The sequence below is a fragment of the Salvelinus alpinus genome, chromosome 11, assembly GCF_045679555.1.
Source record: "Salvelinus alpinus chromosome 11, SLU_Salpinus.1, whole genome shotgun sequence".
Taxonomy (NCBI): domain Eukaryota; kingdom Metazoa; phylum Chordata; class Actinopteri; order Salmoniformes; family Salmonidae; genus Salvelinus; species Salvelinus alpinus.
This window is the reverse complement of record NC_092096.1, coordinates 57,458,891-57,478,083: the sequence shown is the minus strand read 5'-3', so window position 1 is coordinate 57,478,083 and position 19,193 is coordinate 57,458,891. Positions and strand designations below refer to the sequence as shown.

At 44.3% G+C, this 19,193-nt stretch overlaps 1 protein-coding gene and 1 pseudogene across 2 annotated transcripts; one reads left to right on the top strand and one right to left on the bottom strand.

Moving 5' to 3' along the window:
* The first annotated feature begins 423 nt into the window (after positions 1 to 423).
* Positions 424 to 1,460, top strand: LOC139533346 (somatostatin-1-like; annotated as a pseudogene).
* Positions 1,461 to 1,691: 231 nt separating this feature from the next.
* On the bottom strand, positions 1,692 to 16,125 carry LOC139534548 (thyroid receptor-interacting protein 6-like). 2 transcript variants are annotated; one of them, XM_071333757.1, is made up of 10 exons: positions 15,721 to 16,125; positions 15,260 to 15,411; positions 14,892 to 15,005; positions 14,381 to 14,494; positions 13,730 to 14,296; positions 13,472 to 13,565; positions 13,152 to 13,321; positions 12,770 to 12,948; positions 3,902 to 4,022; positions 1,692 to 3,737 (listed from the first exon to the last, which is right to left on the bottom strand). In XM_071333757.1, the coding sequence occupies exons 1-10, from the start codon at positions 15,926 to 15,928 to the stop codon at positions 3,612 to 3,614; spliced, it is 1,845 nt and encodes a 614-aa protein (XP_071189858.1). In that variant the 5' UTR covers positions 15,929 to 16,125; the 3' UTR covers positions 1,692 to 3,611. The 2 variants fall into 2 exon arrangements, with proteins under 2 accessions (XP_071189858.1, XP_071189857.1); XM_071333756.1 differs by having other exon boundaries at positions 13,472 to 13,568; positions 15,721 to 16,124.
* Between the last annotated feature and the right edge of the window lie 3,068 nt (positions 16,126 to 19,193).

Here is a 19,193-nt window from a genome sequence, read left to right as displayed (position 1 = left end):
TCAACCTTCAAACTCCTCTGTTAACACCTTACACTTGACCAACACTACACTGTGAATTAGTCGCAGATGGGGTGCCTTTACTATTCCTAATAGGGTGCCATTTCAGACAGGGCCCTGGTCAAAAGTAGTGCACTGTACAGGGAACCAATCACATCCCTGTATTGGTCCGAGGGAAGATGATCCAAGGATGAAGAAATGTATATATTGGTTGCGCCAATGTTACGTACAACTTCAACGGGGCTGTGTTTTGTATGTGGACCTAACAACCTTCTTCCTTCTCTCAGATCCAGCCATTTGTTTTGTTCTCCACTCTAGGCTGGTTAATGTTGGACATCCAGTCTAAGATTATTGCTGCTGAATATAACATTGAAGGATACAATCGATATACATTTGAATCAATAGCCAAACATACTGACAGGGTAGATGCTGTGTTCCCAGATACAGGTGTTACTGGTGGCTCTGCTTCAGTGTTGCTAGCGAGGGTCAGCATCGCTCCACACAGAGATGTGCTAAACGGACTACAGAGAGCAGACACAACCAAGGACAACAAGGCGAGTGGTTGACTAACTTGTGTCAATAGCCTCATTTATACCTAGTTCTTACATGAGTCCTTTGTCCATTCTTATCCACATTCTGATAGTGCCCACATTGTAGCCGTTCCAACGACACATGGTGGTAAAATGTCTCTTATCCATCCATTATGTCCGCATTGTGAACAAATGTCCTTGTCCCTCCCTGCATTCAAATTATTTGACATTCTTTCAAATCAATAATAATTTATTTGAAGTCAAATATTGATGCCAAGACTCAATGGTTTCATTGTCAAATCCATCTACACTTATAACATATCCAGATACAGTGGGTGCCTACTTTCTCTGAAGGTGATCAGGAAGATCAACACAATCAGAATATTGCATCTTTTAAACTACTCTGTAAAAACGTGAAGAAAATCAGGAATAACAATTCATGTTAGAACCAGGTATAAAAAGGACAATTGTGAATATTGTTATTTTTCTTTCTTGAAAGATATTGTCAACTCAAAACATTTCTAGAGGACTGATCAGATTAAATGATCATAACTTCTACTAGTATGTTAAATGCTTTCATGAAGGTTCTGATAATGTTTAGGTACTTGAATTACTGACAGAATAAGTGGTCCCATGAAAACCCATCATGTTATGGAGTCTAGCAACAAAGATCAAATATACATGGCCATATCCATGGTGCCAGTCAGGTAGTGGTTTCTGTAGTGTTATTTTATTGTTTTCTACTCCATTCATTCCCTATAGGACCTATCCCGCATCCTCCTGCTGAAGATGTTGGACCTGCTGACCACAGCAGCAGGGGAAAACGAGGCACTCGGGGTGAGGTTGGAGGTGGTGCACCAGCTACCCCTCACACAACGAGAACACAAGGCAGGATGCCGGAACTTCTATTGAATGACTTTCACATCATGTTAGCGTGCCAGCACCAAGCAGTCCCTCTTCTTCTTGGATCATTTAAAGACCCATTTCTTACAATGTCACACAGGTACTGTAAATGACAGCTACTTTATTTGTTGCATTAATTAAGGTTTAGAATGTTGGTTATGCTGGACCTCAAATCAAATAAACTTATTTTAAAGTTCTACTAAGTACGTCGCTTTTCCATAGGTCTAGTACAGCGGTCTATCAAAAGACATACACATGGTGTAGTTTGCTGGGAAAAAAGGATGGTTTATTGTCTTTGATCATACTACAAACGGCATTAGAGGGGGGGAAACAGCTAATCATTCACACACCTACTTCAAACTCGAGTCAAATTGTACGAACCACCTGCTCAGTCTATTCCTCTCATAGACAAATCTGATTATTCTGCAGTACTTATCAATAGGATGCTGTGGAACGTAAAGCATTTAGACAGTGAAAACTGATGACCATTAATCTCAATATCACAGATTAACATCGACTTAGTGACAATAGCAGTACAAGATGAGTTGAAATAAATAAGTGAAAAATGTAACTCATAGGACTTAAAACAGACCTTCATATAATTGTGCTCATTGACCGATACTATGAGAAGAATCACATACCTAAACAAAACATGATTCTGGACATATTTTAAGGGTCTTGTAGTTAGAGAAGCTTCAAACCCATTAAACCATACTAGCAGTTGTTATATTACAAGACAAAATGAGGACAGCAAGACAAACTAAATGGCCAAACAACATTTGGGAATAACTCCAACGTCAGAGTTACTTAAACATTGCCAACAAATCTAACTCCTAAGGCTAAGCTTAAACAAAAACCCATAAGAGGATGTTCTCAGCCCATGTGGCAAGCATGGAGATCCCAGATTCTCAGTGATTTAAGGGCAAACACTTCATTGCACATTATTCATCTTCATTGTAACGTATCAAATCAACCTACATGTTAAAAAGCAAAAACATCTGAAAACCACATTAACATTTTAAAAGAGGGGGTTTGGACTGGTATACAAGTAACATTATCTAAAAAGCAGTACACAAATTGCTGTCCAGTGGAATAAAATATTAATGTTATGTTCTGACAAACGGTGCAAGATGTCATTATGACAGCCTACATATTGTATTAACATCCAATGATAAAGCATCGACTTTAGTGATCTCCTTCTCTAACCAATTTCTTTACGTCTACTTTCTAAAAACTCTCCAAACACATTCACTCCACAACCAAAACCACCTGTAATATAAACTCAGTCACAGAAATACCTTGCATATGTGCACTTTGCTTATGAGGCAGTTCAGCACGGTTATTGACTTGTGGTATACAAAATATATATGTTCCATTATCTGGACTGGTCAGTTACCCCACAGCCAGGAAGACATTGTATTCCTCATTATCCTCCTCTTCCTTAATATCACCTAATTTTCCTACTTATGATCCTCCACATCGTCAATATATATCAATCATTATTTTCCATAGAGCTCCTTCCATGTCCCACCTGTGTCTGACATGATAGTGTATGTGTGAGAGAGAGTGCAGCATAGTGTGTGTGAGACAGTGTGCAATAAGAAGGATAGTGTGTGTGAGTGTGCAACAAGAAGGATAGTCTGTGAGTTGAGCAGTCAAGGGTTTGGGAGGGGGTGGGTGCAGATCAGGGGCTCTATCCAGTACTGGTATGGGACTGAGAGGTAGGGAATAGGGTGTAGTGGGAAGGGAGTAGGAATAGAGAATATGTGATAGTATGATGCTGAGGATAAGGCATAGGGGTCAAACTTGTCAATCCATGTTTCAATACCCTGTAATCCTGTACCAATAAACCTGGTCAAGTGAAATTAAATAATGACTTCATATTGAAGACTGTCAATTTCAGGTTCAATAGTAGGCCTACTACTACAGAGTCCTCAGCTTTGGGCATCTGAAGAATAAAGAAAGGCTATAAAAGGATGAAAGTGAAGGGGGATGAAGTTGCCCTTAGACAGTGATCAATTCAGGTTAACATTTCCCCCTTGTGGTTAAGGTTATGAATCAGAGGAGTAGGACTGATTCCAGATCTATTACTTAGGGCAACTTTTACCCCAGAGCAGGTGAAAGTAATGGAAGGGTTGAGGGGTCATAGGTTAAAGGTAAGAGGTGACTTCCTATAGTTGGTTAGCAGTCAGTGGAGATATTGGCAGAGAGGTCCTGGATGCGCCGGGCGCTGCAGCCCCTACACAGGATGTGACCATCGAAGGGGTAACAGCCTCGCCCCTCACCCAACAGGAGCAGACCACACTCCTGGGGGGGACAGAGAAAACACACGGTCAATCCAGGAACACTGGATTAGGTTCAACGAGGGGGCTGTGTACATTTGATGTGATAGCCTGCCAACTGTAAACATCATTCAACTTGAGTGACCTGTTTAACTAACACACACACACACAGAGAGAGTGACCACTCACCTCACACACATAGCAATTGACGTGGAAGCTGCGGTCCAGTGCCACTACACGGACTGCAGCATCCTGGCCCGGCTCAGGCATGATGGCCTGGCCACACACTGAGCAGCAAGGGCCAAACGTCCTGTGTGGAACAGGAAGCAGAACGCACCAGCGTCAACACTAACAAAGCTCAGAGGGTGGAAAACTAACAACAATCAGATATAATGATCTGTCCTATAGACTCATTTCTAGAACTTGTAAACTCAAATGTAATTCAAAGTTTAATTGATCAAAAGTCTCCCATTGATCAATTAATCTCTAAATTACACTTTGCGAGTTTAAGTTTTAGACATGGGTCTATTGGACAGATAATTATATCTGATTGTTGTGCTAGTGTTCCAGTTGATTGCATGCCTAAAGTATAGTCAGTGGTCTCCCAAGTAGCGCAGAGGTCTAAGGCACAGCTTGAGGCGTCACTATAGACCCGGGTTCGAGACCCGTGAGGCGGCACACAATTGGCCCAGCGTCTTCCGTTTTTTTTTATTTAACCTGGTAGGCCAGTTGAGGACATGTTCTCATTTACAACTGCGACCTGAACAAGATAAAGGAAAGGAGTAAGGAAAATACCCCATGTGTAACTCTGTTGGTAACAAACGTACAATCAATAACGCAATAGAAAAATCTGTATACAGTGTGCGCAAATGAAGGAGGTAAGCCAATAGGCCATAATGGCGAAGTCATTACAATTTAGCAATTTACACTGGAGTGATTGATGCGCAGATGAGGATGTGCAAGTAGAGCAGAAAAACAAAAACAAATGTGGGGATGAGGTAGGTAGTTGGATGGGCTATTTACAGATGGGCTGTGTAAAGCTGCAGCGATCGCTAAGCGGCTCTGACAGCTGACGCTTGAAGTTAGTGAGGGAGATATGAGTCTCCAGCTTCAGTGATTTTTGACAATTCATTCCAGTCATTGGCAGCAGAGAACTGGATGGAAAGGCAGCCAAAGGAAGTGTTGGCTTTGGGGGTGACCAGTGCAATAATCCTGCTGGAGCGCATGCTACGGGTGAGTTGGTATGGTGACCAGTGAACTGAGATAAGGTGGGGCTTTACCTAGCAAAGACTTATAGATGACTTGGAGCCAGTCGATTTGGAGACAAATATGAAGCGAGGGCCAGCCAACGAGAGCATACTGGTCGCAGTGGTGGCTAGTATATGGGGCTTTGGTGACAAAACGGACGGCACTGTGATAGCACATTAGATGCAGTCTTAGTAGGTTGTTGGAGGCTATTTTGTAAATGACGTCGCCGAAGTCAAGGATCGGTAGGATAGTCAGTTTTACGAGAGAATGTTTTGCAGCATGAGTGAAGGAGGCTTTGTTGCAAAATAGGAAGTCGATTCTAGATTTAATTTTGGATTGGAGATGATTAATACGAGTCTGGAAGGAGAGTTCAGTCTAGCCAGACACCTAGGTATTTATAGTTGTCCACAGTCTAAGTCAGAACCGTCCAGAGTATTGATGCTAGTCGGGCGAGTAGCTATCGGTTTAAGAGCATGCATTTAGTTTTACTAGCATTAAAGAGCAGTTGGAGGCCATGGAAGGAGAGTTGTATGGCATTGAAGCTTGTCTGGATGTTAGTTAAGTGTTCAAAGAAGGGCCAGATGTATACAGAATGGTGTCGTCTGCATAGAGGTGGATCAGAGACTCACCAGCAGCAAGAGTGACATCATTGATGTATACAGATGAGCCCGCAAGAGAATTGAACCCTGTGGCACCCCCATAGAGACTGCCAGAGGTCCGGAAAACAAACCCTCCGATTTGACACACTGAACTCTGAGAAGTAGTTGGTGAACCAGGTGAGGCAGTCATTAGAGAAACCAAGGCTGTTGAGTCTGCCGATAAGAATGCTGTGATTGACAGAGTCGAAAGCCTTGGCCAGGTCGATGAAGACAGCTGCACAGTACTGTCTTATCGATGGCGGTTATGATATTGTTTAGGACCTTGAGCGTGGCTGAGGTGCACCCGTGACCAGCTCGGATACCGGATTGCATAGCAGAGAATGTCCGGTGGGATTCGAAATGGTCAGTGATCTGTTTGTTCACTTGGCTACCCAAGACTAGGAAGGCAGGGCAGGATGATAGGTCTGTAGCAGTTTGGGCCTAGAGTGTCTCCCCCTTTGAAGAGGGGGATGACCGTGGCAACTTTCCAATCTTTAGGCATCTCAGACGATACGAAAGAGACATTGAACAGACTAATAGGGGTTGCAACAATGGCGGAGGATAATTTTAGGAAGAGAGGGTCCAGATTGTCTAGCACAGCTGATTTGTAGGGGTCCAGATTTTGCAGCTCTTTCAGAACATCCGCTATCTGGATTTGGGTAAAGGAGAAATGGTGGGGGCTTTGGCGGGTTGCTGTAGAGGGTGCCGGGCAGTTGACCGGGGTAGGCGTAGCCAGGTGGAAAGCATGGCGAGCCGTAGAGATATGCTTATTGAAATGATCGATTATCGTGGATTTATTGGTGGTGACAGTGTTTCCTAGCCTCAGTGCAGTGGGCAGCTGGGAGGTGCTCTTATTCTCCATAGACTGGTGTCCCAACATTTTGGTGAATTAGTGCTACAGGATGGATTTCTGTTTGAAAATCAAGCCTTTGCTTTCCTATCTGACTGTATATATTGGTTCCTGACTTCTCTGAAAAGTAGCATATCGCGGGGACTATTCGATGCTAGTGCAGTACGCCACAGGATGTTTTTGTGCTGGTCAAGGGCAGTCAAGTCTGGAGTGAACCAAGGGCTTTATCTGTTCTTAGTTTTTTTTTAATTGAAAGGGGCATGCTTATTTAAGATGGTGAGGAAAGCACTTCTAAAGAACAGCCAGGCATCCTCTACTGATGGGATGAGGTCAAAATCCTTCCAGGATACCCGGGCTAGGTCGATTAGAAAGGCCTGATCACAGAAGTGTTTTAGGGAGCGTTTGACAGTGATGAGGGGTGGTCATTTGACCGCGGACCCATAACAGTGAGGCAGTGATCGCTGAGATCCTGGTTGAAAACAGCAGAGCTGTATTTAGAGGCCAAGTTGGTCATGATGATATCTATGAGGGTGCCCATGTTTACGTATTTGGGGTTGTCTGGTAGGTTCCTTGATAATTTGTGTGAGATTGAGGGCATCTAGCTTAGATTGTAGGACAGACGGGGTGTTAACTTCTCTAGGGTAGGGGGCAGCATTTTCACGTTTGGATGAAAAGCATACCCAAATTCAACTGCCAGCTACTCATCCCCAGGAGATAAGATATGCATATTATTAGTAGATTTGGATAGCAAACAATGACGTTTCTAAAACGGTTTGAATCATGTCTGAGTATAACAGAACTTATTTAGCAGGCGAAACCGAGGACAAACCATTCAGATATTTTTTTTTTGTTGAGGTCACTGTCTTTTCAATTAGTTTAATGAAGTTTCATTGGGAAACCAGATTTAAGCGAATTACTTGCAGTTCCTACGGCTTCCACTGGATGTCAACAGTCCTGAGAAATAGGTTAATGTTATTCCTTTGTGTAATGAAGAAATACGGCCATCTTGAAGTCGAGTCACTCAAGGTGTCCTGGACATGCACTTCAATCAAACAGAAGGCATGCTACATTTCGTTTTAATCCTGTATTGAACACAGATCCCGTCTTCAATTTTATCGATTATTAATGTTAAAGAATACCTAAAGTTGTATTACAAAAGTAGTTCGCCATTTTTTGGCAAAGTTTGCAGGTAACCTTTGAGATATTTTGTTGTCACGTTTGAGCAAGTTGGAACCTGTGTTTTTCTGGATCAAACGCGCCAAATAACTGGACATTTTGGATATACACTGCTCAAAAAAATAAAGGGAACACTTAAACAACACAATGTAACTCCAAGTCAATCACACTTCTGTGAAATCAAACTGTCCACTTAGGAAGCAACACTGATTGACAATACATTTCACATGCTGTTGTGCAAATGGAATAGACAACAGGTGGAAATTATAGGCAATTAGCAAGACACCCCCAATAAAGGAGTGGTTCTGCAGGTGGTGAGACCACTTCTCAGTTCCTATGCTTCCTGGCTGATGTTTTGGTCACTTTTGAATGCTGGCGGTGCTTTCACTCTAGTGGTAGCATGAGACGGAGTCTACAACCCACACAAGTGGCTCAGGTAGTGCAGCTCATCCAGGATGGCACATCAATGCGAGCTGTGGCAAGAAGGTTTGCTGTGTCTGTCAGCGTAGTATCCAGAGCATGGAGGCGCTACCAGGAGACAGGCCAGGACATCAGGAGACGTGGAGGAGGCCGTAGGAGGGCAACAACCCAGCAGCAGGACCGCTACCTCCACCTTTGTGCAAGGAGGAGCACTGCCAGAGCCCTGCAAAATGACCTCCAGCAGGCCACAAATGTGCATGTGTCTGCCCCAACGGTCAGAAACAGACTCCATGAGGGTGGTATGAGGGCCCGACGTCCACAGGTGGGGGTTGTGCTTACAGCCCAACACCGTGCAGGACGTTTGGCATTTGCCAGAGAACACCAAGATTGGCTGGCAAATTCGCCACTGGTGCCCTGTGCTCTTCACAGATGAAAGCAGGTTCACACTGAGCACGTGACAGAGTCTGGAGACGCCGTGGAGAACGTTCTGCTGCCTGCAACATCCTCCAGCATGAACAGTTTGGCGGTGGGTCAGTCATGGTGTGGGGTGGCATTTCTATGGGGGTGGGGCCGCACAGCCCTCCATGTGCTCGCCAGAGGTAGCCTGACTGCCATTAGGTACCGAGATGAGATCCTCAGACCCCTTGTGAGACCATATGCTGGTGCGGTTGGCCCTGGGTTCCTCCTAATGCAAGACAATGCTAGACCTCATGTGGCTGGAGTGTGTCAGCAGTTCCTGCAAGAGGAAGGCATTGATGCTATGGACTGGCCCGCCCGTTCCCCAGACCTGAATCCAATTGAGCACATCTGGGACATCATGTCGCGCTCCATCCACCAATGCCACGTTGCACCACAGACTGTCCAGGAGTTGGCAGATGCTTTAGTCCAGGTCTGGGAGGAGATCCCGCAGGAGACCATCCGCCACCTCATCAGGAGCATGCCCAGGCGTTGTAGGGAGGTCATACAGGCACGTGGAGGCCACACACACTACTGAGCCTCATTTTGACTTGTTTTAAGGACATTACATCAAAGTTGGATCAGCCTGTAGTGTGGTTTTCCACTTTAATTTTGAGTGTGACTCCATGGGTTGATAAATTTGATTCCCATTGATAATTTGTGTGATTTTGTTGTCAGCACATTCAACTATGTAAAGAAAAAAGTATTTAATACGAATATTTCAGATCTAGGATGTGTTATTTTAGTGTTCCCTTTATTTTTTTGAGCAGTGTATATCGACGTAATTAATCGAACAAAAGGACCATTTGTGATGTTTATGGGACATATCGGAGTGCCAACAGAAGCTCGTCAACGGTAAGGCATGAATTATATTTTTACTTTGCGTTTTGTGATGCGCCTGCAGGGTTGAAATATGCTTCTTTGTTTACTATTGTGCTATACTCAGATAATAGCATCGTATGCTTTCGCCGAAAAGCCTATTTCAATTCTGACATGTTGGCTGGATTCACAACCAGTGTAGCTTTAATTTGGTATCTTTCATGCGTGATTTAATGAAAGTTTTATTTTATAGTAATTAATTTAAATATGGCGCTCTGCAATTTCTCAGACTTTTTGCCAAGTGAGACAGTAGCGTCTTGCCTAAACTCAGATTTTTGAATTTAAATATGAACTTTACACAATACATGTATTTTTTGTTCGGTAACATGAAGTCCTATGAGTGTCATCTGATGATCAAAAGTTACTGATTAATTTTATCTCCATTTCTGCTTTTTGTTACTGCTCTCTTTAGCTGGAAAAATGGCTGTCTTTCTGTGACTTGGCTCACACCTAACATAATCGTTTGTTGTGCTTTCGCCGTAAAACCTTTTTGAAAATCGGACATGTTGGCTGGATTTACAACAAGTGTAGCTTTAAAATGGTGTTAAATACTTGTATGTTTGAGGAATTTAAATTATGGGATTTCTGTTTTGAATTTGGCGCCCTGCAGTTTCACTGGCTGTTGACGAGGTGGGACGCTACCGTCCCACATACCCTAGAGAAGTTAAGCATATCCCAATTTAGGTCACCTAGCAGTACGAACTCTGACAATAGATGGGGGGGGGGGGGGGGGCAATCATTCCACAGCTTGGAGCTAAGGGGGGGGGGTCTATAACAAGTGGCAACAGTGTGGGACTTATTTCTGGAGAGATGGATCTTCAAAAGTAGAAGCTGCTTGGGCATAGACCTGGATAGAATAGAGATGCAGAGTTCTGTCAAAGTAGATTGCAATTCCGACCTTTAGCAGTTCTATCTTGACGGAAAATGTTATAATTGGGGATGGAATTTTCAGAAGTTTGTGGCCTTCCTAAGCCAGGAATCAGACAAGGCTAGGACATCAGGGTTGGAGGAGTGTGCTAAAAAAGCAGTGAATTAAGCAAACTTAGGGAGGAGGCTTCTGATGAAAAACATTAATACACCCGAATTACCCCATCGCTTTTATGGTTACAGAAGCCAACAAATGAGAGCGCCTGGGGACACAGGGCCTGGGTTAACCTCTACATCACCAGAGGAACAGAGGAGTAAGATTTGGGTACGGCTAAAGGCTATAAGAACTGGTCGTCTAGTGCTTTGGGAACAGAGAATTAAAAGGAGCAGATTTCTGGGCGTGGTAGGATAGAGTCAGGGCATAGTGTACAGGCAAGGGTATGGTAGGGTGCGAGTACAGTGGAGGTAAACCTAGGCATTGAGTGAAGATGAGGTTGCAGGCGCCAGTGAAGCTAAGTGCGGTCTCCGCTTGTGTGGGTGGTGGGACAAAAGGGCTATCTGACGCATGTTGAGCGGGAATAGGGGCTCCGCAGTAAAGGGCTAGGCATCCCTCTAGCGGGACAACTTCCGGTGAAACTGGAGGGCGTGCAATTCAAATAAATAATCAGAATTACGGATATTAAACATTTAGGTACATACAAGTGTCTTATATCGGTTGAAAGCTGAAATTCTTGGTAATCTAACTGCACTGTCCGATTTACAGTCGCTATTACAGCGAAAGCATGCCATGCAATTGCTTGAGGACAGCACCCCACCAATATTTTTACACCGGCATAGGTTTCATAAATTCACAAAGTGATTAAATTCACTTTTTGAAAATCTTCCTCTAATTTGTCATCCAAAGGGTCCCAGATATAACATGGAGTGTTGTTTTGTTAGATAAAATCCTTCTTTATATCCCAAAAAGTCAGTTTAGCTGGCGCCATCGATTTGAGTAATCCACTCCAACTGCAGAGAAACTAATCTGAAAATCTACCCCTAAACTTTGTTTCAACAAGTCAAAATAAATGTATTTACGCCTCAGGTACCTTAAAATGTAATCAAACTAATATTGCTTACGGAAAGTACTATGTCCAAAACGATTTTAGGAGGTGCGTCTTGTCTTCATGGCGTGCCCAAACACAAATTTCCAAGACTGTCCCTGTAGTACAACTGATATTTCTTATTCATTTTGGAAGTTACAAAATCGGAATCCTTGAACAGACTGCTGACACCCTGTGGAAGCCATAGCAATTGCATCCTGGGAGCTAGAATTGAGTATGCCCTTACACTTGACATTGTAAGAGCATGGCCTCAAAAAAACAAATTCCAGAAGGTTTTTCTTTGAATTTTCTCCTACCATATCTTCTGTGTTATATTTTCCTACATTATTTTAACATTTCTACAAACTTCAAAGTGTTTTCTTTCCAATGGTACCAATTATATGCATTTCCTGGCTTCAGGGTCTGAGCAACAGGCAGTTTAATTTGGGCATGTCATTCAGGCAGAAATGGAGCATAGCCCTAAGATGATAAAACAATGAGAGCTGCCCTAAACAGTATACAAGGCATATTGACATTAGAGAGACAAAGCAATCACAGGTGTTGATTAGGAGAGCAAAGACAACGGGTAAGACAAAGGGTAAATGGCGATGAAGGGGCAAAGAGGGTCAGTTAGCTACACACAGGGCCTGAGTTCGAGGCTGGTAAACAAAATGAAGTACCGTGTTAATGAACAGTCCAGCAGGCATCAGCTGTGTAGCCGAGTGATCATAGGGTCCAATGAGCAGCAATAGATGAAACAGGGAGCCGTTCGGTAGTCGTTACTACGCTAGGCGAGCGGGAGACAAGGTATAGAGGAAGCTAGCGGGCCGGGGCTAGCAGATGGGTCTTCAACATCCACGACGGAGAGGCACATCGGCCGAATTACTTCAGTAGACCAGCCGTGATGGATCGGCGGGGCTCCGTGTCGACAAAGGGTCCAGGCCAATTGGCAAGAGATATTGTAGTTGTGTACTTCGTTTGCTAGCCGGGAGATGGGCCTAGCTCGTGCAACTTCTGGACAAGTGCGTTAGCCACAATAACCAATCGGTATTAGCTAGCTAGCTGTGATGATCCGGTGTAATGGTCCAGAGCTTGCAGTAGGAATCCGATGTAGTGAGGGTAAAAAATAAGTCCGATATGCTCAGGGCTGATATCGCGCTGTGCAGACTGGCAGTTATGTTCCGCGCTATCCGGGCTGAAGCGGCTGGTGTCTGAGCTAAAAAAGGTAAAGACCGCTAGCAGTAGCTAACAATGACTAAATAGCTAGTAGCTAATTAGCTGGCTAGCTTCTGATGGAGGTTCCAGTTATAAGGCCTAAAAAAAATCTGTATGGGAGCTGCAGCGATGGGACAAGACTAACTACCAATTGGATATCATGAAATAAATAAGAGTCAAGTCAGTATCTATCACCGAGTAAGTGTGTTAAATCCGTGTTGCTGACCTGTGGAAGTCGTCTGGGCAGTAAATCTGGTAGGTGGCGTCCACGGTGAAGGGCACGCCAGCCAGGCAGCAGCCACAGACCACGCAGTTGAAGCAGCTCGGGTGGTAGGACCTGCCCATGAAACACAGGATTTGGTCCCGGAAGGTCTTGGAGCACTTGGCGCAGCGCTCTAGGGTAATCTGAGGGGGAGGGAGAGGGGCAGCACAGGTTGACAGAATAGTGTGTGTGTGTGAGAGAGAATCTAATCGATGGAGATAAACAGTGAAAAAGAGCGAAAGAGATCAACTGAGGAATTGAGAGAATGCTAAAAAGAAATGTAGAACAAAAGAGGGAGAAGAGACTTCTCAATACAGAAAGAGGACAGTCAGTGACAGCCACTCACAATGTAACAGCCCTCGCAGTAGCTCTGCTTGTCCAGGGCATAGAACAGTTGCCACCTGAGATGGGCGTGGCAGGTGACGCAAGTGAGACACTTCACGTGGAACACCTGCTCCATGGCGATACAGCTGTTACCGTCGGCAAGGACGTTGTCACCGCAACGCTCACAGCGATCTGGTAGTATAGAGGGAAAGGGGAGATGAGACATGGGAGGGACTTATTGTGGCATTGAAATGAACTGTGTCGCGCAAGGCGAAATTCACGTGTTGACAGGACTGTTATTTACAAAGGACACCATTTTATTAGAAAGAAAGCGGAATGTACCAAAGTACTCTTCTGTAGGGGGATGATTCATGTCATACACCAACTTCTTAGTGCGCTGATCCAACTCCTCCTCTGGTCTCAAAGCTGCTGACCCCTGCTGGACAAATGCACATTTTCCAGAATAATCAGCATAGAGATTTTACTTTCCCATTTACATCAGTGAAACCAAGAGACAGAAGATACAAGTACTCAAAAAGGACCATAGTTTATCTTAAAGAGGCACCACAAACAGTTGACGTTTGAACTCCAGACACTCACCTTACTGGGCTGACAGGCGGAGCTTGGTGCCGAGCGTGACCCTGATTTTTTTGTGTCTGGGCCTCTACTGGACGTGGGGCACTGGGTGACTCTCCCTCCAGACCCTGCGGCACTCCCCTTGTAACCCCTCTCAGAGTGCAGCTCCAGGGCTTGGGAAGCGGGGTTGGAAGGGTACCAGCCATGGGGGACAGTCTGATTCTGGGGCGAGGGCTGCAAAGCGTGCTGGTGGTGCGGGGGAGGGGTGTAACCCTGCCTACCCGTCTGGGAGTAGGTTACAGGCTGGGCTGTTTTGTCCTGAACGCTAAACCTCGGGCCAGTAGCGGTGGAGGCTGTAGTGTAGGAGGAAGGGACAGGCTGGGGGTAGGGTTTTGAGACCTGGGCGTCAGCGTAGTCTGGCTGGGTGATGTACAGGGGACCTCTGGGGAATGGGGGTGTAGGACGGTACTGGGGTTGGGGGTGAGGGGGGAGACCCCTGAACAACCTGCCCTGAGAGGGTGCTCCTGGCTGGGCTGAGCGTTTGTAGCGGTCCCCTGTGATGTGTTTGTTGTAAGGCACGTTCTCATACAGCTGCGAAAGAAAGGAAAGGGACCATTAATATATGTTTTCTTAATGCATTCCTCACAGTCCCATGTAGTCAGTCAGGTAGCCTACCTGTGTGCTTTTTTGTGATTTGCTGTCCAGATCGGCCAGCATGCAGGTGAGCAAGGCAATCTCTTCATCGATGACGGAATGGTATAAAATCGGCTTCTCAGGAGGTCCCCGGTGCTGAATTGTTTTTAGCAAGATCACATAAAGATGGGTGACTTTATATAATGTCACAACAGGAAGATATGGATAGGTAGAAAATGTAGTAATCTGAAAATGTGTTTGTCACAATACATTTGAATATTGGATATTATGAGCGATTTCTGGCTTTATAACAAAATTACATTCCTACAAATCTTTGCCTAGAAACTACAATAAACACTATGGTGAAATGGACCAATAGACAGTGGGAAATCCAGGCTACAGAAGCAATTACAACCTACCATCAGCTGGTAGCGGTCCATGTAACACTTTCAGACAGATATGAAAACAACAAACAAAGTCATAGGTTTCTGTATCAAGATTCAGAAGAATCCTTTATTCCTCACAGTCCCATGTAGTCAGTCAGGTAGCCTACCTGTGTGCTATTTTGTGGATGGCTGTCCAGATCGGCCAGCATGCAGGTGAGTGAGTCAATCTCTGCATCACTGTTGGAGTGGTGTCCAATCAGCTTCTCAGGAGGTCCCCGGTGCTTTAAAAAAATGTAACATGATCACATAAAGATGAGTGCCTTTATAAAATGTCACAACAGAAAAGGATGGATAGGTAGAGCAAATGTAGAAATGTGTCCCAATACATTTTAATATTGGATATTATGAGCGATTTCTGGCTTTATAACAAAATTACATTACTACAAATCTTTGCCTAGAAACTACAATAAACACTATGGTGAAATGGACCAATAATCAGTGGGAATTCCAGGATACAGAAGCAATTACAACCTACCATCAGCGGTCCATGTGATGGTAGGTTGTAGCGGTCCATGTGAGGGTTCAAGGATTGGTCTTCTTTGAGCCCTTTTGGAGGTGGTTGGTAGTAGTGGTCATTAGATTTAGGGTGAAACCCTGGGTCCTCTTGGTGGTGCTGAATGGGCCCAGCTGTAGAACACATTCAAAACAGTGCACTTTACATTTACAAACAAGACTTAATAACCACAGTGTACACACTTAACATTAACCACATGACAAACATTTATTTGCATCAAGACGTTTATTTTTACGTCAAGAACTAATCACCAAAGGTGTAGGTGTACTCAGTAGTGTCATGTCCAACGCGCTACTCCAAGGCTTGAGTTACAGATTAACGAAGTTCAGATTTTTACAATAGTTCATTACAAGTTCTCGTAATAGCAAGGTTTCACACAAGACAAGCCTAATGTAATGTAAGGCCCGCCACCATGTTCTTACCTGTGGTACCGGTAGCCATGTACCTAGTGGCCATTCCTCCTCCTCCTCCTCTCCTGTTCTGGTCATGGACCACATACTTGGGCCGGGTGTCCAAGGAGACCTTCTTTGGCGGCTGTCTGTAGACAGCTGGTCCAGAGTCGGACATCTGGGGAACAGGTCTCTCTGGGCTACCCAGAGTCTTCGGCGGCGGCCAGGTAGGACCAGACATGTCAGGGTTGTGAAAAAAAAGGTTATCAAGAATAAACTTATACTTTAAAACTATAACAAAACTTTAAAACTATTTAAAAAATGTTGGTATTAATAAGGTTCTTGTTAAAAAAAAAGTTTTTTTAAAACAGCTGCACTGTCCTATTTTGGCGAGAAGATTTGTCACTGCCACCCCAACATACATCATTTTTTTGTTCTTTTTCTCTAGCAATACACAGCCGATACAAATAATCAAAGCTTGATGAGTTGGTTATTTGAATCAGCTGTGTAGTGCTAGGGCAAAAGCCAAAACATGCACCCGGGGGCGGGGCATGACCGAGTTTGGGAAACCCTGGTCTAATTGACTCACGAACCGAAGAAACATATCTAAGTTTAAGTTCCTTAATTTTAATGAACCAGAAAATCTAGTTATTTCTGGTTGTTTATCAAGGTTAGCTGGCTAACTCATTGATCCAGCTATGTAGTATACCACTCTGTTCCACAGAGTGCGCCAACACACACTCTTAAAAAACAAAACACACGCACAAATCCCACATACGGAGACCTATGGCTTGTCCCACAAGGACAAAGGATGCATGTTAGAACCAGGTATAAACAAGGCTAATGTGTATAGCGTTTGTATTCATTCCATTCTTGAAAGATATTCTGTAATATATATATTTTTTTTTTCACCTTTATTTAACCAGGTAGGCCAGTTGAGAACAAGTTCTCATTTACAATTGCGAACTGGCCAAGATAAAGCAAAGCATTAAGACAAAAACAACCCAGAGTTTCACATGGGATAAACAAACATACAGTCAATAACACAATAGAAAAATCTGTATACGGTGTGTGCAAATGAAGTAAGGAGGTAAGGCAATAAATAGGCCAAAAGTGGCGAAGTAATTACAATTTAGCAATTTACACTGGATATATGTGTAGATGAGGATGTGCAAGTAGAAATATTGGGGTGGAAAGAGCAGAAAAACAAAAACGGGGATGAGGTAGGTAGTTGGCTGGATGGGCTATTTCCTCAAAAGTTATACAATTTCAAGAGGACTGGTCAGATTAAATGACCATAACTTCTACTTGTATGTTAAATGATTTGATGAAGCTTCTAATGTTTTGGTCCTTGAATAACTGATAGAATTAGGGGTCCCATGAAAAACATGTTATGGATTCTAGCAACAAAGAAGTTCAACTATCCACGGTAATTGCCATGGTACCAGTCAGGTAGTTGTTTCTGTAGTTTTATTTTACATTCTATTGTTTTCTACTCTATTCGATCCCTACAGGACCTCTCCCTCATCCTCCTGCTGACCTGATGACCACAGCCGCGGGGGAGAATGAGGTACTACCGGACCTGGAGGAGGCACTCGGGGTGAGGTCAGAGGTGGTGCGCCAGTTACCCCTCACCCAACGGGAACGCAAGGCAGGATGCCGGAACTTCTATTGGAAGACCTGCACATCATGTTAGGATACCTCCTCACCATCACCAAGCAGCCCCTCTTCTTCCTGTTGGATCATTTAAAGACCTTTTTCTTACAGTGTCACACAGGTACTGTAAATGACAGCTACTTAATTTGTTGCGTTAAGGTCTAGATTGTTGGTGAATGCTTGACGTCAAATCAAATAAACTTAATGTTCTGCTTGTTCTGCTTTTCAAATCAAACTATTTTTTTTTGTCACGTGCCAAATACAAGTTTAGACCTTGAAGTGAAATGCTTACTTACAAGCCCTTAACCAACAATGCTTTATTAAGAAAAAATGTTAAATAAAAAATAAAATGAACAAATAGCTCAACAGCAGCAGTAAAATAACAAGCAAGGCTGTGTACAGGTAGTACCGGTACAGAGTTAGTGCGGGGGCACTGGCTAAGATAATTTGTACATGTAGGTAGAGTTAAAGTGACTATGCATAGATTATAAACAGAGTAGCAGCGTAAAAGAGGAGTCTGGGTAGCCCTTTGATTAGCTGTTTAGAATCCTTTTGGACCTCGACTTGGCACCGCTCACCGTGCGGTAGCAGAGAGAACAGTCTATGACTAGGGTGGCTGGAATCTTTGACAATTTTTTGGCATTCCTCTGACACCGCCTGGTATAGAGGTCCTGGATGGCAGGAATTTTGGCCCCAGTGATATCCTGGGTCGTACGCACTACCCTCTGTAGTGCCTTACGGTCGGAGGCCGAGCAGTTGTCATACCAGGCAGTGATGCAACCGGTCAGGATGTTATCGATGGTGCAGCTGTAGAACATTTTGAGGATCTGAGGACCCATGCCAAATCTCAAGTCTCTTGAGAGGGATTAGGCTTTGCCCTCTTCACGACTGTGTTGTTTGGACCATGACAGTTCGTTGGTGATGTGGACACCAAGGAACTTGAAGCTCTCAACCTGTTCCACTAAAGCCCGTCGATGAGAATGGAGGCGTGCTCGGTCCTCCTTTTTCTATAGTCCACAATCATCTTCTTTGTCTTGATCACATTGAGGGAGAGGTTGTTGTCCTTGCACCACACGGTCAGGTCTCTGACCTCCTCCCTATAGGCGGTCTCATCGTTGTCGGTGAACAGGCCTACCACTGTTCACGGAGATGTGCCTGGCCATGCAGTCATGAGTGAACATGGAGTACAGGATGGGACTGAGCACGCACACCCCCAGTGTTGAGGATCAGCGTGGCGGATGTAGTATTCCCTACCCTTACCACCCGGAAGCGGCCCGTCAGGAAGTTCAGGATCCAGTTGCAGAGGGAGGTGTTTAGTCCCAGGGTCCCCATCTTGGTGTTGAGCTTTGAGGGCACTATGGTGTTGAACGCTGAGCTGTAGTCAATGAACAGCATTCTCACATAAGTGTTCCTTTTGTTCTGGTGGGAAAGGGCAGCTTTGAGTGCAATAAGGATTGCATCATCTGTGGATCTGTTGGTGTGGTATGCAAATTAGGAGTGGGTCTAGGGTGTCTGGGATAATGGTGTTGATGTGAGCCATGACCAGCCTTTCACGGCTACAGATGTGAGTTCTGTCAGTAGTCAATTAGGCAGGTTACCTTAGTGTTCTTGGGAACAGGGTATATGGTCTGCTTGAAACATGTTGGTATTACACACTCAGACAAAGACAGTTTGAAAATATCAGTGAGGACACTTCCCAGTTGGTCAGCGCATGCTCGGAGCACACATCCTGGTAAGCCGTCTTGCCATGCAGCCTTGTGAATGTTGACCTGTTTAAAGGTTTTACTCACATCAGCTACAGCGAACGTGATCAAAATTGTCCTGAACAGCTGGTGCTCTCATGCATGTTT